The sequence below is a fragment of the Sphaeramia orbicularis genome, chromosome 15, assembly GCF_902148855.1.
Source record: "Sphaeramia orbicularis chromosome 15, fSphaOr1.1, whole genome shotgun sequence".
In the NCBI taxonomy this organism is placed as follows: Eukaryota; Metazoa; Chordata; class Actinopteri; order Kurtiformes; family Apogonidae; genus Sphaeramia; species Sphaeramia orbicularis.
Genome location: NC_043971.1, coordinates 36894552 through 36921265, shown reverse-complemented (window position 1 = coordinate 36921265; position 26714 = coordinate 36894552). Strand labels below are relative to the sequence as shown.

Sequence of the window (26714 nt, the reverse complement as noted above, 5' to 3'; positions counted from 1 at the left end):
TTAAATATGTGATTGACATGAGACATGAAATGGTATCAAGTCACTTGGACTGAGAGGAGAGAGCTGCAGAAGGAAATTGTGTGGGTTTTTTTGTGATTTGATGAATGGGAATGTATTTTTGCACGTTATATTTTTACCTCTAGAGAACTGACATGTTGGATCCACTGTTTGATTACCTGTTGCAGTTGTCAGTGCCTTTTTCATTGACACCTGTTGAACATACTGAGACTTGACTGATCAGCTGTTCTGAAACCAAACCACCTCAAGGTTTAGCAACTAAGAGTTGAGGGTTAACTTCAGTCTTTGTTAAACCCATCCCCAGGTAAATGTAAAAAAAAAAAAAAAAAAAGTCATTAAAACATGAGCTGACTGGCCTTTAACATGAGTGAAAGTATTGACAAAGTGAAAAGCAGACTTGCATTCCTTTCTCTTTAAGTCTCCATAATCCTTTCTGCAGATTACACCCAGTCATCCCCATTCCTAGCTGACATGAAAACTGGTGAATTGCCGCTTTCATTTTCTAAAAACAGATCTCGTTAAACTTAACCATAGAGTTCATTAAGTGAACATCACCCATCGACATGTAAAATCTTTATTTTAAAATTGCCATCACAGCCTCCAGCAGCTAATGCACTCCCTTATTCCTGTTATTAGTTCCCTGTACAATAACACCAATCTAACCCAAGACTTTTTACTAGAGTAGGGAAATAAAAAGTAAACATACCAAAATTAACATGAATGCATGAGTCTGTCACTGTCTGCAAAACGCTGCAGGTATTTTCCCTCTTCTGTGGGTTTTTGTTTTGTTTGAAGTTGTTTTAGATGATAGTGTAAGGAGGCAGGAAATAGAAGGATCTCTTGTACTCGTTCCAAACTTCTCACTCTGGACTTTTTGTGCATTCAGTGTAACTGTGTTATGGTTGTGCTGGTTGTGTGTGCCTGCCTAAATGTTGGTCGTGCAGTTTGTTTGGTATTCTGACGGGGGTCTCATTCTGGTCAGCTGACCTCCCTCACCACCTGTGGTCTCTCTCTCTCTCTCTCTCTCTCTCTCTCTCTCTCTCTCTCTCTCTTTCTCTCTCTCTCCCCTTTCTGTGCCTCTTTCAATCAGCCAGTCTATCCCGACCATCAGCGTGGCGTGGGCGGGTTTGTTTGTTTGTGCCAGAGAGTGTGTATTTGTGTGCCTCTCTTTCATGGACTATCAGAATCATCAGCAATCTCCTGCATCGTTCTTCCCCTGATTGAGCTGAAGTCGGGGCCCCTGTCTGGGATAGCTGTTTGTTCGGCTTGTGTGTGTGTGTGTGTGTGTGTGTATTTGGCTGTGTTTCCAGAACTTTATGTTCCTCGGGATCACAGATTAGCCAGTGCTGTATTGTTGCTCTGTGTTTGTGTTCGGCCAGGCGCCACAACTACAGGAAGACCCACTGTAAGCAAGTAAAGGTGTGTGTGTGTGTGTGTGCGTCTGCATGGATACGTGTGTATTTTGGGTGTGGGTAAACTGTGTGGCCTTTTTTGACCCTAATTTAACTTTTAAAGTTGAATGAAATATATTTGACAATTAAACTGAAAACAGCCCGACACAAATGTTGACAAATTGAAGGAAGATTTTGCACAAGTGCACAGAAATTAAAAAGACTTTCTTTAATTTAATGGAGCTAATTCATGACTCAAAGTTCAACAACGCTGAATATTTCCACAAATTAGTTTTGCTTTCTCAACCGAAAAAAACAAATCCAGCGCAAAGTATTTTCACTTACAAGGTTGGAATAACTTTACTGTTGAGTTTTAGTCAGGAAAAAGGATTTTTAAAAAGGGGAGAAGGATTCCCTTCTAAATTACTTGAACATGGGAAATGTGGTTTTGGAATGTTTTCATGGTGTAATGTTTTAAACCTATGGGATTACACATGAGATCTGTGTTACAACATGTTGCAACAGGTATCCAACATATCACATGGATCCACACAAGATTGATTATGTGTGGAAAGTAAAGGAAATTAATGTGCGGTTGTTGTAAGTGAAGAGTGATTTGAAGCGCTATACAGATATTTTAGAACTGAAATTGATCTTAAAATCAGTTCATATGCAAGTAGGGGTTGAGGCTGTGAGGGAAAAATGTGAAGAAGAAAAAAACCCTATGAAACCAGTGAACTGAGAACAATATTAGTTGCCGAGCAAAAGGGTGTTAAACCCATGGAAAGTGCACATGCACCTACACATGCACCTACACACCTGCTCTGGTTACTGGATCTGTTTCCTATAAGCACCTCTTGGCTTGTTATCACAACAGTCACACAGACACCAGGGGTTAATGTGGAGGCCTGTGTTTCTGTTTGTAAAATACATAAACAAATCTGACATTTTAGTCCAAACGTGACACAGCTGTTTGTATGCAACGTAAGAAAATCTTTTAAATAATTAGTAGGTGGGTGTACGCATGACCACTGTCAAGTATCCTGATAAATATTGTGTTTTTTGCCTTTAAAGTGACTGAAACCTTCACATAGTGCTAGCTGCAAATTAATAATTTTTTCATCTTGTCATTTAGATGACATTCTCAATTTAGTGTGAATGTTTTCCTCTTTCGAACTTTATTCTGTTCACAGTTAGTGCATAAACAACAAAATCTGTATTTCATTTTTACATCATAATATTACATCTTGAAAGATCGCATCATTTTCCATATTAGTTCATCCACAGTATTTGATTTTTGTCCATTACCACACATGAAATCATTCTTTTTAGCAGTACACTAATGTATAATAATGATTAAAAATGGTTAAAATCTGTCTGCATTCATGTCCATATGTAAAAACTTTGTTGATCTTGTTCCATCCCTCCACTCAAAAACATAAATAAACATATGTGAAGCTTATTTTCTTACTTTTGTACACGATGCACTCTTAGATAATCGTGAACAACACCCACTTTATCTCCTCATGTTTTCACGCAGATGCAAACAGATGAAGCGTTGTGCAGATGGCTGCTGTTGCTGCCGCTGCAGGGCAGAGCTGTATTAACAGTCTCATTACTGCCCACAGCAGCAGCAGCAGATACAATATGTCTCAAAGCTGTCCTGCCGTTATTGTTTTCATGTTTGCATTTGTTTGGTTATGATCCGGGCTTGAACCTGAGCGTCGTGCAGAGGTTTATTATTAGTGTGTTTATATGTGAGTGAATGTGTGCATGTAGGCCCGACCATCGCCCCGGGTTCCAGTTTAGAGGCTTCAACTGACAAGTTAAAAGCTCACAGAGAAAGGGGAGGTGATTGAAAATGCTGCAGGGTTTGTAGAGAATGAAAAATAAATGAAGCGACGAGGGCTAGAGAGATAGCTGCTGTCACAACATCTTCATTTAAAAGAATAAAATCAAGAGAAAAGTACAGTTAATTGTCTAAAAAGCACAGCGAAGGTTAAAAAAACATCTCCTGACTTGACCTGACCTGAAACTAATACAACTTTTCGGGTAAAGTCAAGTCAAGTACACCTTACTGTCAGTATCCTGCAAAAATACTTATGATAAATAAAAAGTACAGGGTTTCCACAAAGTCTCTTTACAATTTAAAAGATTTATTACAAAAGCAATTGGTGAGATATGTTAATCAGATTTGTTCTATGTACGGTTATCAATGGCTCATAGGCATGGTGCAGGAGGGAGTGATGAGTTTTATTTAGGGCTGGGCAACAAAATGATAATCAGCTAAAATTTACTCATGGGGTCAAATGAGTGGCCATTTTTGTCAAAAAAAAAAAAAAGTTGTAAGAATCGCATAGAACTATGTTGAAATAGTGCTAATACATTTGTGCACAGACTACTGATATTATTTGACAGTGGAAGCTATAGTTTTAGAAATACTGGATTTTGAATAGCACGTGGATGTGAAAACTTTTGCTGGTGGACGGACGTGACATTACCCATGATGATCTGGTCAGTACCAGTACTTTATTAGTAATAAACTTATATACTTACTATTGCTAATTCTCCTCTTATTCATAAATGCTAGTATTGTGGATCTAAAACAATAACAGCTGACACAAAAACACAAAATGTGGCAGTGGACGGATGTGACATTGTTGTTACGGATCCCATCATACTGATGCTCGGCAGCCATGTCACCGTTTCCACAAATGATCCCTGTGCAAAAACTAGTATCAGAATTATTTATTGTGTAGTTTCATCATACCAAAGAGTAAATAACAATATAGAATTGTTATTTCTTTGTAAAAATGCTTATTATTAGAAAACTGTTGATTTAAAAAGTGACGTGTGACATTCTTAATGTATGTATTGGCGTAACATAAGCAGGATGGATCAGCACCATACTCCATATTGCAACCTGTAAAAATAAAACATGTGATATGTAGTATAGAATCTTGTAAGAAAAACTGGGGAGTCTAAAAGAATAGAATATTTGTTTTTCAGGTAAATTCAGTTAAAATATAACTTGGCCATTTGTGACATGAAAATATAGCATTAATTGTGATGAAACTGGACATTTTTGAGCTGAAAACATAGTTCATATGACCATCAACATTTTGCAACAGAACTGAAATCCTGTAAATTTGCATAACTTGCATTTACCAACACAAAGTTCCTTTGAGGATTCACTTATATTGATTTCTTATGCACAAAGACATAAATAAGACCTCTAAGCAAATTTTAGCCGTAATGATATGTATCACGATACAACTTTTCCTCAATAGAAATATGATACATGCTCGATTCAATTTCGATAGATTTCTTTCGTCTATGTTTTGACAGACGTAAGAACAGCCTATCACAATTAAGTAGCGCCGCACTGAACCAATCACGCTAGAGCCACATCAAGTTAGGTTGACAAACACAGCACACGCGTAAGAGCAGTCGCAGCACACACACTAATGTTTGGGCTGCAGTGGGAGGTTGAGTGCTCCCTCAGGAGAAAATCTGACTGAGAACTCAAGCGACCAGGTTACTGACAAGTAGGGTGCGGCATAGAAGCCGGTAGTCTGATGTTCAAAGCATGTTAGGTTTTATTTTCAGTTTGCACCAGTTATGGCAGTTAAGGAATGCACCCCGCATATACACCCCCCAGCATTGTTTCATGAAGATGGTCTGTTTTGTTTTTCTCTTTTAAAACTTAATAATAATAATAATAAACTTTATTTGTATAGCACCTTTCATACAGAAATTGTAGCCCAAAGTGCTTCACATTGATTGAAAAAATACAATATTAAAATACATTAAGATTTGATTATACATCAAGAAATAAATTGAAATTTGAGAGAAATACAATAAAATAAAAATAAATATAAAAACAGCGCACATTAAAATATTTGATTATGCATAGAATTTTTGAAGTGCAAGAAATAAGATGAAATTTGAGAGAAATACAATAACTTGAAAGCTTTTGCCTGCTGGTCAGACTTTTAGTTTAGTTTTAAATATATGTACCTGTTTTATGTATCTGAAACAGTTGTATAATATTCTTCAGCACATCTGTCAGGTTTAACCTAATAAATGATATTTAAATCAAAAATAGCCTTCTGATATCTTCACATCTAACTTATGAGTAACGGAAAATTTAAGCTTGACAAAAAGAGTGATCTGATTTACATTGTGGTACATATCGATATCATCTGATATGAAAAAAATTATCCAGATATGATTTTTTTTCCACATAGCCCAGCCCTAGTTTTATTAAACAAAAGTGAGTATGAGTATACAACATGCAACATGAGTATACAACACACATAAACCTGAGGATGAAATAAAAACCTGAAGGAGGAATAGAGTCTGCAGTGCTGTGGCAAGAACATTAGTGGAGAAATGGAATGGAGGGTATGAGGTATAATGATCTGGTACCACACAGCCGCAGAGGAGCCGCTTATATGGGCTCCTGCTGATAAGGAGCTGTGGCTATGGGGCACACAGCAGGTGAGTCTGATTGATGAGGGAGGGGTCAGCGGCAACACCAGAGAGGGCCGTGACAATTGTGGGATCATGTTCAGTCGAATCATTGGTCCATTTTTCTTCAACGAGAGATCAATTAGTGCAAATGTTGACCTTGACCTTTTGACTGAATATGTGTCACCACAACTGGATGACCTTCAACCAAACATCATTTTCCTGGTAGATGGTGCACCACCACATTGGGGTCTCCATGTTGGTGGGTTCCTAAATCAAACATTTCCAGACCAGTGGATTGGAAGGGATTCCCTGAACACCTCATTTACCAGATATCACTCCCATGGATTTCTTTCTATGGTGTTAAGTTAAAGATATTGTGTATCGAACAAAGATATAGCACGTCAATGACCTGAAGCTAAAGATCACTGATGCCGTTGACACCATTGATGAGCCTATGATATAGATAACATGAAAACAAATCCAGTCCCGTCTGGATGTTCTTTGTACAACTAATGGTGCCCATATAGAGGTGGATTACATAAATGAAGCAAAAAAAATCAATATTTACTTTTCATTTTGTGATAATTTCCACAGATTTGTCTATTCATTTGCTTTTGTAATAAATTTGTTAAATTGTAAAGAGACTTTATGGACACCCTGTCCTGTAAAAGGAATCTGCGTAAATGACAAACCATCGCAATCCATGTAACAGCCTTTATAAATCAGACTTTTGAGGAGATATGACGTTAATAAATCACAAGTTTTTTTTACATAATTCTGTATAAATACAGTTATGCAGAGTTAACAGGTGCCTCTTTGTGTCTTATTGGTAAAACAAACACAGTCTACTCAGGCCTTTTACACTAGATTCAATGCAACAAGTGCAAATATCAGAACATGAACAGTCACTTCTATCAAAAAGTCTTATTTAAGGTCTAATATTTAAGTTGTTTTTTTTTTTTAAATTCTTGACATGTAATTTTTTGCAGTATATATTTGTACACATGACCACAGTAAACTCACTTCACTTTAGCAGTAATAAAAGCAGCAATTGTGTGTGTGTGTGTATGTGTGTATTTAAAGTGACAATGCAGTTTATTAACAGATGTGAGGGAAACAGGAATTTTTCAGTCGGCAGGGTGTGTGTGGTTTGTGTGTTTTATGCAGCTGAGAAATGTCACAGGTCGTATTCTTGGGCTGTTCTACTGCATTTCTATAGGCATTCACTGATGTAAACCGTCAGCGAATGTCGATAGAAATGCAGTAGAACAGCCCAAGAATACGACCTTGTTTCCAAAGCTGTTAATGGCACGGACGTCTGACAGGTAGAACATAAAGATAATTGCTAGTGATGGTTTCTAAAACAAGTTATTCCACTTTGTGAAATGTTGTAAATGTCAGGTGCACCTTATAATGGTGTATTTTACCTTAAGAAAATATATTAGCTCTGTGGACAAATGAAATGACAAATTCAGTCGTAGAGCAGTAAAAATTCAACATTATTCAGTGTTGGGTTTTTTTGTTTGTTTTTTTGCTTATTTCTTGATTCTCTTTAATACATTAGTAGTAGTATCTATAGTTGTCGTAAAACTCAGCATTTAATATTTTTGTTTTTATTATACTAAAACAGGCTAATGTCACTCTTCTCATACCCGAGTCTGTTTACTGTAATATATAACACAATCATACAGTTTCACTTTCTACTGTAATACAAATAATAACGTTTTACCATTAATAATTCTCAGGAATGTCAAACCAAACCTCCAGAACAAACGCTGAAGGCATGAATCAATCAATCACTGGCTCCACGCTTCAATAGCTCCTACCGTCCAAAGGTTATTTATCGGCTAATGTTGAGCTCCACCTGATCAATCAGTGCATCCATAGAACAAACTGCTGCCTCTTTCTTCTCTCTAAGTGCTGCTTTTAAACTATTTGTCAGTGGTGTGTCCGTGCCTCGTCACTCGTGCATGCTCATTGGCTGTGTGCCTCGCTGGGGTTTAGAACGGCGGTGTTACTTCTGCCACACAGGTTTCAATATGTGAGGTATTTTACATTTTCTTTCTGCCTCTCACTGTGTGTGTGTCCACGTTGAAGAACAGAAACAACTTGGATGAGTTTAGGGAAAGATCATGATTGAGATTAGAGGTGCACCAAAAGTGGATTTTTAAAGGTCAACATTGTAATAGTTTCTAAAAAGAAAAACTGAGTTGAACTGAATTGAATTGAAATGAAATGAATTGAATTGAATCTCAGCCCTGCGATGAACTGGCGACAGGGTGTACCCCGCCTTCGCCCATAGGTAACTGGGATAGGCACCTCTGCGACCCCCTCGGGGACAAAGCAGATGACGAATGAATGAACTGAATTGAATTAGTCAACCAGTATCACATCAGTGTTGAAAAAACAACACTATAGCAAATGATCTATTTTTGACTTGATTAGAATCTTGAAAAAGAAAAAAAACGAGGCAATTTTAGGTGCATTTTTTTTCTTTTTGGCCTGTTTTTTTTCCCACAAGGTTAGTAATTCCACTCAAGAAGTCTGATGTTTGTTAAAGTTCTGCTTATATCAATACTTAATGTCCTAATTGTGCTGTGTTTAGCTGAAATTAAAGCAAGTACTCTGGTAACTTGAGTTTTGTCATCATAATTACAAGAATTGAAACAATAAAAATTACACTAATTTATTGGTTTGAAGCTGGAAACAGTGGTCTCCTATCAGCTGTCAAGTTATTTTTTTATTATTTATTTATTTTTCAGATTGTAATTGGTTAGTTTTGGAAAGTCTGGACTGGATTATAAATGTATTTCTACAGATAAAATGACACAAATAGATTATTTTGCTTAAATGTGATTTATTTGTTAATCCCATTTAAACCAATATATAGCTTAATGCTTCTAATTGTTCTTCAGTAGACCTCAAGAACACATGGAAATATTAGCCTATGTAAAACACAAAGGCAGCAAATTTTGCGAAAATAACACGTGTGTTATTCCCAAAACATTTGGCTACGACTGCTGATATGGTTTAGTCGTCTAAAGTTCCCTGAAATTGGATTTGCCCCAGCTAACCTTTAGTGCAATACACACTGACATTGTCAAATCCAGAGTGATGGACGTGTTTGGCAGATTCCATGCTGTTGCTCGCAGTGTGTGGTATACACAACCATATGGAAATGTAGTTGATTTTTGTTATTTCTTCTTATTAAAGAAGAAAATGATATTGCGATTGTGACTTGAATTGTGATTTAAGTGGGAATGGTTATTTTCGGGGGAAGCACAGCAGTGTAGTGGTACTGCAGTGATTAACACTATGGTCTCACAGGCTCACATTCTTATTCTTATACCTTATTCCTGTAACAAGTATTAACACAATCACAATGTTATTTTTACCTCCGCCAGGAGGTATTGTGTTCGCTTTGCTTTGTGTGCGTGCGTGCATGCGTGTTTGTTTGTTAGCAAGATAACTCAAAAAGCTATGGATGGATTTTCATTAAATTTTCAGGAAATGTTGATACTGGCACAAGGAAGAAATGATTAAATTTTGGTGGTGATCGGGGGGGAGGCACTGATCTGCTTTGGCGGAGGTCTGCGCTCTCTGAGTGCTTTTCTGGTTTTCATCAATTTTTTTGTCGTCCATCATCCATTTTGTTTTTAATGACTGTGACACTTGACTTTCTGTGATTTCTGTGATATTCCACTTGGATGTGTTGTGATTTCAATTACATAGTTATTAATTGTTCAGCCCTGGTATAGACACATAAATCTGACCATTTGCAAAAAACATTGTGGATTTTCTATCATAAAAACTGATTTTAGAAACAAATTCACTTGCAGTTTGACCAAAGCCATTATTTTTTAACATCACCTGACTTCCTTATTTTTTGCTGCTTCAGTGACTCTAAACGAGGAGATGAACTTAAATGGCTTAAACTTATGATTTAATATTTTTGTCCTTCTTCTTCTTCTTCTTCTTCTTCTTCTTCTTCTTCTTCTTCTTCTTCTTCTTCTTCTTCTTCTTGTCTTTGACCTCCCCACGTCTGAACCCAGACCTCAGCCTTGGTCCAAAGATCCTTCTCACCTGTTATTCTTGTGACTCTCAGACCACATCAGCCTCTTTTACAGCTACAGTAATGAAATAAAATCCCATGTTAGGAGCACAAACACAACAAAAACAATCCAAGTGTGCTGCCGGTTGACGGCAAATCCTTTTAGGGCAGCTCATTCAATGTTTGCGTGCGTGCAGGGTGATGAAAATAGCTGGCAGCCCGCATCGTCGTGGCTTAAGTTACTATTCTCAAAGGTCTAAAAACGGTGTTAAGATGTGCCAATGTATCAGAGCAGAACAAAGGATCTTATCGCTCTGCTTTTCTGGTGAGATCAGAAGTAAGAGCTGTGATTCATATGATGTTCTGAAACCAGCATAGTCAAATTTCTTGTGTTTGATTTCTGTTATGATGAGGGTGTTGAAAAGTGTGCTTTTTTTAGTAACCACTTACCTTACAATAAAATTTCAGCTTTGATGATATAGTGTCCTTTAACAGTATACCCATTGGCTTTTAGGTACGTGTACTGGAGTATATGCATGCACACATGTTCTTGAACATGTGCTAGTACATTGATCTGTGGTTCAACACATCTGCAAACACTGATTGTTTAACTGATAGGCAGAAAATCTAACATTGAACACTGGTGTAATCACCTTTGATGAAACAGCTTTCCTCAGGTAGTGTTATGATTTTGCGTAATCATTTTAAGCCACTTGCAAAAGAAAAAAAAATGAAAAAAACAAAACAAACAAAAACCGAAACATCAGTGTATTTTGTTACTTTTTCTGAAAATAACCCCTTACCCAGGGCATGTAAAATGCCACATCGGGCTAGTAAATCTAGATGAAATAGAATTAAATATATTATTTCTTCTGGGGCTAATGATTAATGTAGCTAAGGAGTGAACTATCTCACTTCCTTCCTTCCTTACAATCAATTTTTTCTCTCTTTTTTTTTTTTTTTTTTAAATCTTTAATAATTGACTTTTGTAGGTTTTCTGTTGAAGTTAGGTTGCTCATCCAGTTTCTGAAAAAATAACATGAATGTTTTAAAGAGCCGACAGTTGCACATGGATGGCATAAGAAGGTGGCAAATCAACCAACCTGACAAAAACACAATTACATCTGACAATAAAGGCTATTAACAAGTTACGTTTGTTTTATTATTTAACCACTTATAAATAAAATATTCTGTATAGAGGTTTGACTGTGCATGTACATTTCTGGCCCACTTACCTGACCAGGTAAATGAAATCAAAACATTAATAAAGGCTCAGTGTGTGGCATTTAGTGACATCTAGTGGTGAATTTTCAGATTGAAACCAGCTAAAATCATCCTAAACCCCTGCCTGGCTGTAGGAAAAGAACCAGTATTTGTCTCATGGACTGTATATAATGAGTGGAACCTTAATGTCACCTCTGGTTTTCTGAACTGCTGTTTCGAAGTCAGTTGTTTCGGATTTGGTTTCCACATGTTGGTTGTTTGGAACTGGTACTGACCATATATGGAAAAGAGGGGCGGAGCTCCGGTTGCACCAAGGGTCACAGCCATCTGGTATGGGTCATGGGTGAGCTAATGTTAAATGCTAGCTCACTGTGTTCAAATCGATATCAAATCCTTTTAATCAGTCCTAGGTCGAATCAACAGTAGAAAAATCACCACTTAGAAGATCCAGTTAAAACAAAAGAACCTGAAATTACTCCTGTGGAAAAAATCTGAAAGTCTGTGGGAACCTGTGCTTTTGGAGCCAGCCCATGGGGTCATCAGTGGAATTACAATTTTAAGATACTTCCCCTTTGTCTTCAGTTTTGGAGTTGAGGTCCTTGCGCCACGTGGATCAGAGGAGTAACCGGTTAAAAGCCCAAATATAGTAAGTGAATGTAATGCATCCGTCCTTAATAATGAATGGTACCTGCTATAAAATGGAAAAAGAGCTAGACAGTGTCAGAGTTGCTGTAGAAATAGGTAGTCCGTTCCTTCTCTCTAGTTATCAGCGGCTAAGTTAAGAAAACACAACAGGTATAATAAAAACATAACTATGAATATTATATTGAACTTTTATGAGTAGATCCTCCTGAAGTCCCCTTAAACTTTGATCTTAGTCCTTTTTTATCATTTTGCAAACAGGACATTTACTATCTGTTTTTGCAGTGTTGTAAAAACTCCAACTACTTCCACCACTGGTTTGTTGTCTTTTTCTGCTCAGCGTGTTATCATTACTCACAGCTTTTGAGCGTGACCTTATCGTGCGTCGAGTCTTTGGTCAGCGGGCGGTGTTTGAGTCTGAAGTGACAGAAAGTTGGTTTGTGGTACGTTTGACCTCAGGCTCATCTGTTTGTCTTCACATGTTCATTTCATAGCCGAAGGGCACCGGATAATTCCATGGAGGGTTGGTGCCAGCAGCAGCTGAGAGGCCACAAGAGCCAACACTGGCTGTTGGAGAGTCTGTGACCTTCGTAAATCATCATGAGACAGTGTTGTGACAGGCATGGTGTTTATTGGTTACATCTGTAATTGGCTGCAGATGATTTAGCAGATGTCTAGCCTGTATATGCATTAGAGGTTGACTGATATCACTGGTCTACAAGTAAAATGCTTCCAGAATAAAAGTAGTTAAACTTTACCAAATTTGAGTCACTAATAAAGAAAAATTAAATCAAAAGTTGTAGTTGGTTGTAGTTTCTAAGATACAGTCTTAGGCCAAAATGCGAAATTCTGAGAATTAATGAGAGAATGGGTTTTATTCAAAAGGACTGTTTGTCTCAGAGTTAGCGCATCCACCTCAAAACAGTGTCTGCACATTACAATACAGTCACTTTTCTGGTTCTTTGTAGTGGAACATTTATAAATCCATTGTATAAATGTACATAAACCAACATATATGTGTAATAACACACCATCATATATACTGAAAACATGAGCTAACCACCACTTTTGTAATTTGTTTTCCGATTCATCTTATTAAAGTATGTAAGATTTTGCACATTTAATGTCTGAAACAGATATTTTCTAAGAAATTGTAGAGCACTGTATGGGTTTTTCTAAGGCTGATGCGGATTTTAAAAACTTGGTCTGCTGGTGGCCGATATCTACAGCCAGTTTTTGAGGCGGATATTTGATGCCAGTTTTTTTTTTTTTTTTTTTTTTAATCACATTGAACGGAAAATACAATTGAAATACTCAGATAATTAGGATTTTTATGCAGCAATAAAAATGAAATTATTAATACACATACACATAGTACTCTTTTAATATTTATTGAATTTCAAGTGCTGCCCACACAGGTGCCTGATCAAATATCTCATAACATTTTTACTACTGATCAGATATTGGCTTTCAAAAAAAAAAATTAAGACCAATGGCCGATAAACAAAATCTAAATACTGGGCCCATATATTGGTCTACCTCTAATTTGTGTATAGGAGAAACACAAAGCACCTAATGGACTGTGGAAATGATTTATGAATGGATGTTGTGGAATTTGTTTACAAATCTAAGCAGCAGCAAATATTTACAGCACTGATGGATTTTATAGTTTTTAAAAGACAGTGACTGAGTAGAAAAATCACCCTCTGGATGGTGAAAGTGGGGAAAATAAATCTAACCATCGCCTCAAAGACCTAAACAGTTGCCAGTGACTAAAAGCATCCACTGATCTAAAATGTTTAATAACTTTTGAACCACTAATCCTATCAATACATATAAATAAGTCAGATAAAATACAGTTTCTCAGCTTTTCTTTGACATCAGACATGACCCATTCAGACAATTAGAGGCTCCGTAGTTACCATGGAAACACCATCATCTTTTGCAACATTGATTCACCAGTAAAACCCATGTAGTTTGACCAATGACAGTGTAGATTCTTGTTTTTATGTTGGTTCATGATTTGTTTGGCTGAACGTCATGTTTTCTTCAGTTTTCTTTGTTTTGATATAAAACCTTTTGAATTTACTCTACTTGTATGAGCCTCTACATGATCAGTTAACCAAATGTAGGAAAATGCTTAGTTTTCTATGAAAAATGCTAAATGCAGAACACAATATCACAATAAATGGTGACAATTTACTAAGGAAAGGTAGAGATGGTTTGGTGATGTGTTAACAGACTTCAACTTCAACTAATTAGGTTTAGCAATTATGAAACTTTGATAACATAAAAATTAAATTGAAAAATGAAAGTAAACATTTTTACTGTATGTGTAGTTTCTTCTTTGTCTTCTTTTTCTTATTCTTATACTTACTATTTTGTTAAAACACACAAAAAAGTATTGTCCCAGCCCTAGAGATACTATAATATGCCATAAATTTATAATAATACAGAAAGGGTGCTCATTTTGTATGTATTTTCACATTATAATGGATTCTCTTGTAGTATTGCTATTTATATTGAAATGATCTGAATAGGTTTGTTCGGTTTCATGTGTGAAAAGTGACATTGGTAGCTGGTTGATTTTTGTTTTGGTCATAGTCAGTTTTAAGTAAAACAGGAGTAGAAATGTGTAAAAATTTGATGAGTCATAAAACAGTATTGAGCAGATAAACTACAGTGTAAGATGGTGTTTATTCATTGAACTCTTTCTTTTCTTTTAGCTAATGTATTCTCCTTGCTTTGGTTTTATTTCAGGTTGAAAGCTGTAATAATTTAGGAAAATGATTAACATGTAATAATTCAATCATTGCCTCTTAAATTAATCTTACAGACAAATTACCAATTAAAGATACAGTTGCTTTATTCCTTATCATATACTGAACTGTACAAACATCTCAGAACACTTTTAGCTTTGTTGTTTTTGCAGGTTGAAATGAACATACATATTTATTTCTCATTGTTTTTTGTTTTTTTCCAGATACCACAAGAAAATACATGAAATTCTTGCACTGCCTTAAAAGACACAAAAAACCTGAACTAACAGGGTTGTAAAGGTTAAAGTCACTCTTTAGTTTGACCCCTGACCCTTTGACATGAAGCTGCACAAACAGAAACATCTGACGTGTTGAATAAAACCTGGTATAAAACTTAATAAATTCCATATTGTCTGAATAAAATGGTTGAACACATGTTAAGTTTAAAGGGTTGCACTAAATTCAACTGCTTTGATTTAAAGTGGCTGTTTTTCCCAGATACCTTTGCCTCCAGATCCAGATTGGATCTTAATACAGAAACTGAGAAATGCATATGTGTGGACATTTGAACGTGACTAAACCAGCAAACCTAACGTAGACTTTTGCATGATACTATACAGGGGTTGGACAAAATAATGGAAACACCTTAAAAAATCAACAAAATATAATTTAATATGGTGTAGGTCCGCCTTTTGCGGCAATTACAGCCTCAATTCTCCGAGGTATTGATTCATACAACTTGTGAATTGTTTCCAAAGGAATTTTAAGCCATTCTTCAGTTAGAATACCCTCCAACACTTTTAGAGACGATGGCAGTGGAAATCGACGTCTTACTTGAATCTCTAAAACTGACCATAAATGCTCAATAATGTTGAGGTCTGGGGACTGTGCCGGCCATACGAGATGCTCAACTTCATTAGAATGTTCCTCATGCCATTCTTTAACAATTCTAGCTGTATGGATTGGGGCATTATCATCTTGAGGTGAAGGTGTTTCCATTATTTTGTCCAACCCCTGTATATGTAATCCATTTTCAGTTTTGTTATCATAGAAATGAAGGTAATGTTTAAATGTTACAAGCTGACCTTAAATATAACAACAATAATGACCATTTTTTGGGGACTTTTTCCACAATGTCATTGGTCTTACATTTAAATTTTTCTTATCATGGAAGTAAATTAAAGACATCACAGTTTACATGTTATTAGTTCATGATGGTCCTTTTGTGTAACGTTTATATCATGTTACAAGTTTTAATTACCTATTTACTGAATATAATTACTGCTTGATACCATGTCTGATCAAAGTGCCTTTTGTCAGTGATGTTAATGAGATACTTTACCGACCTCAAGCAGCATTTCATCCCTCATCATCAGCCTGAATTTGTTTTATCCTCTGCTCTCGACTGTTGGCTGCAAAAGGAAATCAGTCCCGGCTAAAAAAAACACGACTAAAAAATAAATCCCACAAAAGCCTTTCAAGTGTTTCCTTTTTTTTCATTCTGGATGTTTGATAAACGTCCAACTTTTATTGGGATGAGTTGACTGCATGTAATTGGCTGAACTCAGATTGTGATTTTCCACATGGTTTGACTGCCTGAACTCAGTACCCTCTGCAGTCAGACTGGTGTGCAGCCAGTTGCCGCTCCGAATGTAAATGATGGAGTGAAGTTTATTTATACTTTTTGACGGTCGTCACAAAATGCGTCACAAAATGACAAAACGGACACAAACTGAGGAATGAACAAGGATGAGTCACAGCAGGGTTGAACAGACAGGGACGGATTTAATTCAGTGACCCTGTTGCGAAATCATTGATGTTCAGTCTGGACATGCATGTATGGAGATGCTGCGACGTCAAGATAGCTTTATCAACACTCAAGACTGGTCATTCGACGGAAAAACTCAGTGACCCGTGTTAGCTCAATATACAGGGTGTCCCAAAAAATTTGACATAATTTCATCACCTAATAATTTGTTTAAAATTTGTTTGCTCTTTTTGATCAAAAAAAGTGCAATCATTTTATTTTTCTGCTTTCAGGAATCGACGTGCCGTTTACTGCAACAGAAAAGGCGTTCTGTGTATTGAAGTACGCCCAAATTCAGTCAAATGTGAATGCGCAACGTGAATTTGTTAGAAAATTTCATAAACAACCGCCAACAGGAAAGGCTGTTTGTGTCGGAAAGGAACTCTACTACCCACTTGATGTGTGCCGTGTCGCAAGTGGTGCACACATTGAACATTTGTAATAACTTTGGAACATTATAAAATTACCATCCCCCAGAATTTTTTGTTTGAAATTTGTAGAATAAAACATTTTATGTCCAAAATCAATCCTATTAAGTATTATTTCTCCTGACCGTGTAGTCATTCCGATATGGACATGTCAAATGATGTCAAGTTTTTTGGGACACCCTATATAGTGCTCTTTAGAATTGATATATTTTCAGCTCTCATGAAACTATGAAATGTGTATTTTCTTTGTCGTCTACCATTACAATGACTGCCAAACACTCCTATTATTTTTTTATTATGTACAAGTCACACCCTGGCGACAAGTGGGTTTGGTTATTACTCAAAAATGTTCTGCAGCAGTATTCATAATGTCACTTTGGCTTTGACACCAGTTTCTAAACTCTTTTTCAATGTCAATTTTAACAAAAAAAGGACATTTCAATGTACATTACGGTATAAATCTCTTCATCTTATGTGCGTTTTTATACACTTAATAACACAAAAATATACACCAGTATCTTCAAATTATCTCTTTCAGCTCTTTCTTCTGCATCTACCCCTTGCCTGTTCTGTCAGGCTGCAGAAAATCTGTCCAGTGATGCCCTGATTTTGGCCAGTCAAAGGTGTTTTCCGAGGTAGGGTGGTGAAATGAGTGATTACCAGTCACTGATCAGATTCTGTGCAGTGCGACATAGAGGTGTCTTTACCGCTCTTGTGATGTCGACGTGAAAGAAAGCCTTACTCCTGCTACTTTCATTTCATGTTTCAGTAATTGGCTTTTTTCCCCTCAAAGCAGTTTCATAACATTAGAAAAGAAACCTATTTACCCCATCCTGAAACTGACCCTTAGCGTATCATAAGTAATGAAAACACAATAGTTTTGCTATATGTATTCAGTGATGAAGTACTTTGTACATATTGAAAAATCAAACAACGTGTGTATCGGATTTGGTTGATGACGTCAGAGTATAAAATGCTAGTTCAAAAGGCTAATTTCACACATTGACCACTATCTGAGCAAAGTTCTTCCAAGTCCAGTTGTTGTGAAACACCGTATTGACCCAGAGTAATCGGTAAAATCCACTGATTGGTCCGTCGATCCACGATAGTGTCGCAAAGCAAACGCACTGACAAACAAAGGGTGTCATGCGAGTACAGTATGTACGCCAACATACTTGCAGATACTTTTCACACACTTGCAGAGACATGGGTTTGTCGCATGCGAAGAGCTTAAGAGCATGAAAAAACAGGTCGATCCCTGGAATGATTAATCACCGTCCATTAACTTGTCTGTTTTCACTGATGCCTGCTTTTACTTCATCACTGTCAGTGCTCTTTGTGTAAAAATAACATGATTGCAAAATCAAAATTCTTTCCTTTTGACCCTATTAACTGCAAAGGCAGAGCATAAAGCAGCATTATCTTACCATTGAATGTGTGTCACCGCTCATCTCACCAACGTTTTAAACTCATTAACCCGACTGAAAATCACCCAAACGCTCATTACTGTAGTCTACCAGCCACCAGCTACATCCATTCAGCCTAAGTCAAGTCAACTGGAGCAGCTAACTAATGTTGAGAATTAATTCAGTTGCGTTTTACTGTCAAAGCATCTCTGTGTGGATATTGTAGGCGGTCCTTGCAAGTTGAAATAATTGATTTTAAATCAAGACTAGATTAGGATTAAATGAAGGTGCTCAGTGAGATCAATGAATGTCCCCACAAACACACACAGACATGACTGACTGTGTGTCTGGTGCCACTCTTTGATTGTCTGGGGCCATTGTTGCTGCAGGTCCCAGTAGACCATTTCAGGATATTCAACAATGGGAGTCACAGCGCTTCAGTCGGGCACCGAGCCTCCTGATGCACCCGCTGACCCTCAGTTATGTTCGCACACGCACAGTCGAGCTCCCGTCACATTTAGACAAGGCTGGGCTGACACTAATTTTTTCAGCCTGAACTACAGCATACCTAAACCTAACCTTTGATCTTCATGTGTCTCCTCAGGGGATCTGAGTTTGTCTGTAAAATAAATAAGAGCCAAACACAGTCAAATGGATTAAGTTCAGCAGTAAAATGCACTTTTTGTTAAGGCTTGAGGATTTATGTTAAACTTTTAGCACGTGTCATGTCATTTAGGAAATATCTTCCTATTTGGTGGATGCTATATGTTTCATATTGCATTTTATCTGTTTCATTGAAGTAGATTGTGCCTCTACTTGTTTTCTTCTATTAAACCTTTAGGTGCAGGAGTTATTATTATTATTAGCATATTTTCAGAAAATATTCAATTTTGATACCAAGATTTCAAAAAGATCATAATTACATGGAAGTTTTCATTGTCTTTTTGGGTTTTTTGTCATCTTATCCTTGAAAATATGAACTTTAAAATTAGTAGAAAGTAAAATGCTTATAATTTTTAGTAGCTCTTTAGCCAAGAAGCATTCGCCAAATCTGTCCTTATCTATGAAAACACTAAAACTAAATACACTTTACTTATTACTTACTAAACCAGCTTGGGACCATGCCTTTCAAACTGGATTGTCTTCTTCACTTTGAACAGAAACATGCCTTGAAATGGTGTTTGGATTGAAGGGGCACATGTCCGTCATTTATTGGTGGGAGGTGGATTTGGCAACTCTACCTGGAGCTATGGTCTGTGTCACTTAGTTATGTCGCTAAAAGGGTTAACACTTTAACCCCTGAGACATTATCTCAATAAAATGAGCTGCTTAGAATTTTTGGCTGTAGAAGTGTCATAAAAGTTGCCGTGAGTATGTGCTTGTCAGATCTGATCTGAGTGTCAAAGCAGGGTAAATAACAGAAAAAGACAAAGAGAGGAATTTAAGTTTGACAGGTTTTTACTAAATAAGGCACTCAGAATGTGCATCAATTAAAGATTTAGGATGCTGAACATGAACTGTGAACTGGAACATACTGAACAACAAGTATTTGAATTTGGGCCCAGTAGTTTTTGTTTAGTGGTTCTTTTTTTCTAAATCAGTCCAGCTGTTTTTTTGGCATCTGGTTAAACTCCAAAAATCAGTAACACAGTCAAAACTCTGTAAAAACATAGCAAAAAATAAATAAATCATGACAACACTGCACACAACAGTAAAAACAAAAAACGACAAAGAAAACAGTTAAAAAAAAAAAAAGCCCAAATTGTTTTTTTTTTTTTAACAGGTCCGTCTCACGCACTGCTCTGTGTTTTACCCTCTATTCCACAGGTGGTGGGGGGTGCACTGAGCATGCTCAGATGTCTATGGAAAGAACAAGATCTATTCTATCAGCATGTTTTGAAATTTTTGCTATTGAACAAATGGTTGAATTTATTTTGATAAATATTTAAAATAAATCATACATTCAGAACATTCATCACAGACACATCAGGGGCTAAAGGGTTAATTATACATTATCATAACCCCACATGGCCTAATGAACCAAAACAAAAAAAGGAAACATAAACAAACAGAGCTACTTCAAAAATACGCCTGACCCAAAACCAGGCATGGCTGATATACAAATCATGTAAACGCTATTTATGTGGATAAAGCCCCACATCTGACTATTAAATTACCTGAGAATATTGGAATATCCTGAGTATAATAGAGCTCAGGAAAAGGAAATTAATCATATGTTTGTAGTTACTTAGAACATTTGAATCTATTACAGATTATAATGTAAATTGTGTCTCTTAGCACATGTTTAAGGGCCCCCATTTATAAGCTGAGGACTGCTTCTGGGGTGCCCTGTTACAAAATGTATCTTGTAAATGAATTGTTGATTTTAATTGTTGCAATAATTTTGTAAAACATTGATTGATTGATTGATTAATTAATTGATTATATCAGTGTGTCTGTGCATGAGAAATTGGATTTTTAAAAAATGTGTTATTTTAGTAAAATTGACTCCATAAATATAACTGGCACTGGTGTTGCTGATGTGAAACTGGTCTTTTGTTTTTTGCTTTTTTTTTGCTTCTACCAAAATATCTTAGAAAGTTACAATGAATTTGGTAAGCTTGGTAACATCATAGCAATCAAAATAAGAATGTTATTTTGGTTGTTTTTAGGTACGGCTTAACTTTAACCTTTTTAGATGAGTAAAATGTAGAACCTTTCACATTTTTCCTAATGCTTCAAATATTTACAAAAGCAGCATGCCATGATTATTCAGATTTCTTAAAAAAAACAAAAAAACAAAAAAAAAAAACAAGGAAATTCCCTCATTCTAGATTGAACTGTTTTCTTTTGTGGAGTTTTCCTTGAGCAGATATGACATGTGTTGAATGTCTGTATTTCAGTTTTACCTGTTTCTAATTAGGATATATTTATTCAAGTGTCTCCCAGTTAAATTCTCTGATTGGAAATAGTTTGCTCTGGCGAGTGGGCAGTTGAAAAAGGTCTCACTGAGTAGAGAATGAACAGAAGTAAAGAGGCAGGTGGAAGGCGTCTGCAGACTGTTGTTCTAGGTCAGGACCCTCCCTCAGTCTCGGTCCATGATGTCCAAAAACAAACCACAATAGTTTAATAGTGTGGTAGTTAGAGTGTTGTTAATGTTGGCAGTGGTGAATTATATTGTTGGACTGTGTGACTAAAGTGTTGGTACACCAGCCCCCATTCAGATGGACTTGTGCGCTACACTGTACCTTCACCACTAAAGGTCTGAACTTTAACTCTGAAGATTTTGGGTTAATATAGTCATGGAAAAAATTATTAGACCACCCTTTGTTTTCTTCAATTTCTTGCTCATTTTAATGCCTGGTACAACTAAAGGTACATTTGTTTAGACAAATATGATGATAACAACACAAATAGCTCATAAGAGTTGAATTTCAGAGCTGATATCTAACCATTTTCCATGGTTTGCTTGATAATAACCAAAATCACATAAGTTCTTACATCAATAACTATGGCATTGTACTCCCAAAAACAGTGCTTTTAGAAATTCAGTGTTTTTTTTTCTGTCTGTTTTAGTCACATGATACACAGAGGAGTTAGTACTTGATTGCATAACCATTGTTTTTGATGACTTTTTAAGGTCTGATAATTTTTTCTGTGACTTTGTTGCAGGAAAAGGTGTTGAATGAGTTTATTTATATATTACAAAGCTTACTGAATCTCTTCACATTCATCTTCACTTAAATCACATGTTTAAGGCTCAACAAGGACCTAGATTTGGACTAAAAAGTAAGCGATTAATCGACTCAAATCAATTGAAACAAGAAAAGCACTTGGAGAGTGCAGACCTCTGCCAGGACAGATCTGCCCCCCGCCCCCCCCAATCATTTCTTCCTTGTGCCAGTATCAACATTTCCTGAAAATTTCATGAAAATCCATCCATAACTTTTTGAGTTATCTTGCTAAAAAATAAACAAACACGCACGCAAACACACAAAGCAAAGTGATCACAATACCTCCTGGCAGAGGTAAAAACTACTAAGATTTGTTTCGTTCGTGCATCTCTTGATATTTTTGATCTAGAAAACCGCTTTAAAATAACAACAACATCCATCATCATCATCATAGTCATCATCATTGCATGTTTTTGGGTCTTAAGCGTCTCAATTCCTTTAACCCTTACTTCTTATTTAACCTTTCCTAAGCAATTTATCATCATTTATTATAATATTGTCACCTGCATTTTTAATTTTTCAGTGAAAATCTGGAATTTTTTCATGTAGATTTTCATAAAGAGACTGAGTAAATTCAAAGGTTATCAGATCAATGTGACTTTTTCAGCAAAATTCATCATTAACTGAACAAGAAAAGAGTCATCTGCATCCACTGTCACTGATCCAACTCCATGGGTTTTACTGGTGAATCAATGTTGTAGAAGATGTCAGTGTTTTCATGTTAACTACGGAGCCTCCAAATAGATGCGTCTGACGCCCCCGAAAAGCCAAGAAACTGCATTTTACCTGAATTGTTAACATGTAATGATAGCATCAGTGGTAAGTTATTAAACCTTTTAGATTGGTAGATTATTTTTGTTACCAGCTGCAGTTTAGGTCTTTTAGGACTGAAAACATAGAATTAGTGATTTAATTTTAATTTGAATAATTATCTGACCCTTAAGTTCATAGCAGATGGCCTTCAAAAAATAATAATAAAAATCTCTGTGCACCTGAATATGTGTCAGTCTAAAATTACCTTTTAGTGATGTTTTAAGAAGATATAATGATATTTTTTATTATTTTGGCAGTGGATTATTTATCTTTGAATGGTGCCTTTTTTTTGTCTGTCTGTGTTTCTTTTGAGTTGTATTATTTCTTTGTCATCATGATATTCATACATGATACGCTTCATAAAAACCCTTTACACCATGTCTCAAGTAGTTTTTTAAGGTCCTGTCATCATCAGCTTCAGACAGATCTGTTTTAAAGCCTTTCGGAGGAAGTTTTCAACATGCCATTTTGGTTTTCAACACACTTTCATAGCCTGTAAATCCTGAATTATGTTTAAAAAAAATATTTCACAGACACTGACACAGCTCCTGCTGATACATGTCTGCTCACTTTACAGCTGCCCTTTCAGTGTGGGAAACACTTTAATCCTCCTCACGGGACCTGTGCAGCCTTTAGGAGGCCCGTTCTGAGTCTTACAACTGCCTGTCACCCTCTTAACATGTCCTTATTGGTGATGTTGATGAAAGACTAATGGGTTTTTAGTCACTTCACAGTCAGGGTTAGCCTCATAATAATAAAACATGGCAACAGCCGAAACGGTGATAAATCTTCCTGCTGCTGTGCATGTTGTAGGAAACTTTGCCTAAGAATTAGGGGATTTTTTTAAAAGGGATTTTATCTCATTTTTGTTTCAGTTTATTTCAAATGTGGAACAAAACAAAATATTCCTACTTTAGTGCCTAGAAATAGAACAGATTTCAAGAAAATATGAAAACGTATGTTATACATATACAAGAAAACAAACTATGACTTCATTCACATATTCGCAAAGGAAGTTTAACTTATTTTAATCCCACCCCTTCTCTACATGACCATCTATCCTTTAGTGTCCTGTTAGCATAAGGCTTTATGAAAAATCACTTCCCTTGGATGTTTTGTAAAATTGTTAACCCCACTTGTCATTTTCACATACTCATACTCACACATACCAACACACCTATATTGACAATAAATAAGCAAACAAATAAATAAATGAATGCATACATCCTTGCAGGCAACAATGAATAAATAATCAAATAAATAATTAAATAAAGTGAACAAAAACATCAATCAAAAACAAAACATAACAAACAAACCAACAGACAAACAAACAAATAAGACACACAGTACCCATCTGGTGATATTTAAACATCTTCTGCAATTTTATAATGTGCATAAACCACCTCTTTAAAACATTACATTGTTCTGTTGTGCTATTAAAGCCCATTTCCCTCACACCTTCCTTTTCTGTTCTGTGGCTGGATTCCAAACACGTATCCATGCAGCTCTGTTTTCAAAGTAAAAATGTCATTTTCTTCAGTAAGCCAGGCCTTGTGTAGTCCACATCAACAGTGAATAAACTGAGCAAACAAACACCAAAACCTGAACTCTGTGATATAAAGATGTTGCTTCTCCCCCTCTTAAAATATTAACATTAAATTTTTTTGACGGCATTTCACTATTAGAGACAGTAAGAGTTAGAGAGATAGAGAATTTAAGGCCACAGAGTGAATTTAGAGACAAAACACCCCATTGTGTTTACTGTAAGACTTTTATTGTGTGTCTACTTGTAAATGAATCATAGTGAAACTAAACTGTAAATTCACAACAGCTGGTCGGCATCGAATCACATGAAGATTGATGATACAGTGTTTTCTGTCGTCGCCAGCAGCATTTTACAAACATTGCACTGTAAAAGACACAAGACACTGATGGCATTCATGAAGCATCTATTAATACAGTAATGCAACAAGTCAGTGAAGTATCGACTTATAACTAATGAACCAGGGAACAAGGAGCACTCTCTCTATGAGGACTATTACTCTTCAGTAAAATGTGAAATTTTCCTCCCATGACTCGGCTTTATTTCACTGTCACTAGATATATTGAAGGTATAACTGTGGTCCGGTGTGTTTTTCTGTGCAGGAGCAGCTCAGAGCGTCGTAAGGAGAAGTCTCGGGATGCAGCTCGCTGCAGGCGAAGCAAAGAGACGGAGGTTTTCTATGAGCTGGCTCACCAACTGCCTTTACCCCACAGTGTCAGCGCTCACCTGGACAAGGCCTCCATCATGAGGCTGGCTATCAGCTTCCTGCGAACACGCAAGCTGCTCTCCACAGGCATGTACACGTCACACACACACACACACACAGTGTTCATACAGCTGTACATACTATATACACACACATGCTCTCCGCTGCTGTTCGGTGCATTTATTTTTTTTTACAGAAAGGAAAATATGCAAGTAGCAAAGGCTGCTTCCAGAAAGTTTATTGTGTGTGTGTGTTGGTATGTGTGACTAATGTCCAGAGAAACAGGGAGGTATTTGTCGGCCCCTTTCTTTACACTTCTCCTCCTTCCTCTTGTCTTTTTTAAAATTAGACGCTGAGGAAGCTTGATAAAGAAACAGCGCTATTGTTCTGAAATTCCTGCCGCTGTCTGTGTCTCGAAATGAGATCAGAGAACAGAAAATTGAAGAACTGTAGCAACATGAGTGGTCAAATCAAACGATAAAGAAGAAGAAAATACTGATTTAATTCAACAAAACTGTTTATGCAGTGTAATGTAGTTTAGTTTTTAAAAAGGAAACTAATAAGACTGATCTTTTACAAAACTGGATATTCTAAAATTGGTTCAACAGTCAGATCTTTTCTTTATTTACTACAATAGTCTTGAGTGAACGTTATTTTGTCCATTATTAACATTAATATGACTCACATCAGCCTTTTTTATTACCATCAAGATTGCCATCCCGTCATGATTCTTAATGTTATTTACACCCTGTGGGACTCAGTTTCTGGCTGCTCAACTTGCTTTTGCAAAATTGAACTGCCACCAGGAAAGTACTTTTTATGAGAGCATAATTTTATCTGTCAATCTTTACTGCCAAAAGCCCATTTTTATTTTGTTCTGTAAAGTTTGTTGATGTAACGCCAGGTCTGCATTGTTTAACAAACAGTGTTTCCTTAAACAACTATAACCGCTACGCTCTTGTTCATGTGATTTGTAGAGTCTCATTAATCAGACACTTCTCACCTCACAACACTAAGTAGAACAGTAAATACTGAACTGGTTGAGAGGACATGACCTGGGGCAGCAAATACATAAAATGCAATTAAAAAAAAGTTAGAAAAGAACTCATAAATCCAACTCATACATCCTCACAGTTTGTACAAATACCTATCTATGAAACAAAACCACTGAAAGTAATATTAAAAACAGCAGAAAATACAAGAAATAGATATTTAAACAGATTTTACTATAATAGATTTTAATTGTAATAACCCCTGGGAAAAAAATATCAGAAAAAGTGTATTTTTCAGCTTTCAACCTCTAAATATGAGGACTGCATTAATACTATGAGGAATCTAAATCCTCTGCCTTTAGTTGGGTTAAAAATATCCCACTTTGATTTCAGTGAGAATTATATGTCATAAAGTATCATTAGGGTCTGCTGGATATTTAGAACTTATTTCAAGCAAATCCAGTAATAAGATAGGACACACACACACCTACATAGGATGGTGATGAAATATGTGTTCCATCCACACTAATGGATATTTTGCAAAATCAACATTGTTTATATATTGAGCCTCTCGTTCGCACATAAATGGTGTTGTAAGTCCCTAAAACTACAAATTAGAAAACAATGACATTACACCACAACAGATACATGTCTATTGTTGCATTGTGTCATGAACCTGCACTTGAAACATCAAATATAGCTCATACAGGTGTGGTACCAGTGA

At 36.3% G+C, this 26714-nt stretch overlaps 1 protein-coding gene across 3 annotated transcripts in view; it reads left to right on the top strand.

Moving 5' to 3' along the window:
• LOC115434793 (endothelial PAS domain-containing protein 1-like) overlaps positions 1–26714 on the top strand; it is a 79042-nt gene that overhangs the window by 19862 nt on the left and 32466 nt on the right. The window contains exons 2-3 of one of the 3 annotated variants that reach the window (XM_030156932.1): positions 24895–25087; positions 25447–25456. In XM_030156932.1, coding sequence (XP_030012792.1) covers positions 24895–25087; positions 25447–25456 — 203 coding nt within the window. Of the gene's footprint in view, positions 1–24894; positions 25090–25446; positions 25457–26714 lie in introns of those variants that run through there. The other 2 variants (XM_030156933.1, XM_030156934.1) reach the window with 2 other exon arrangements.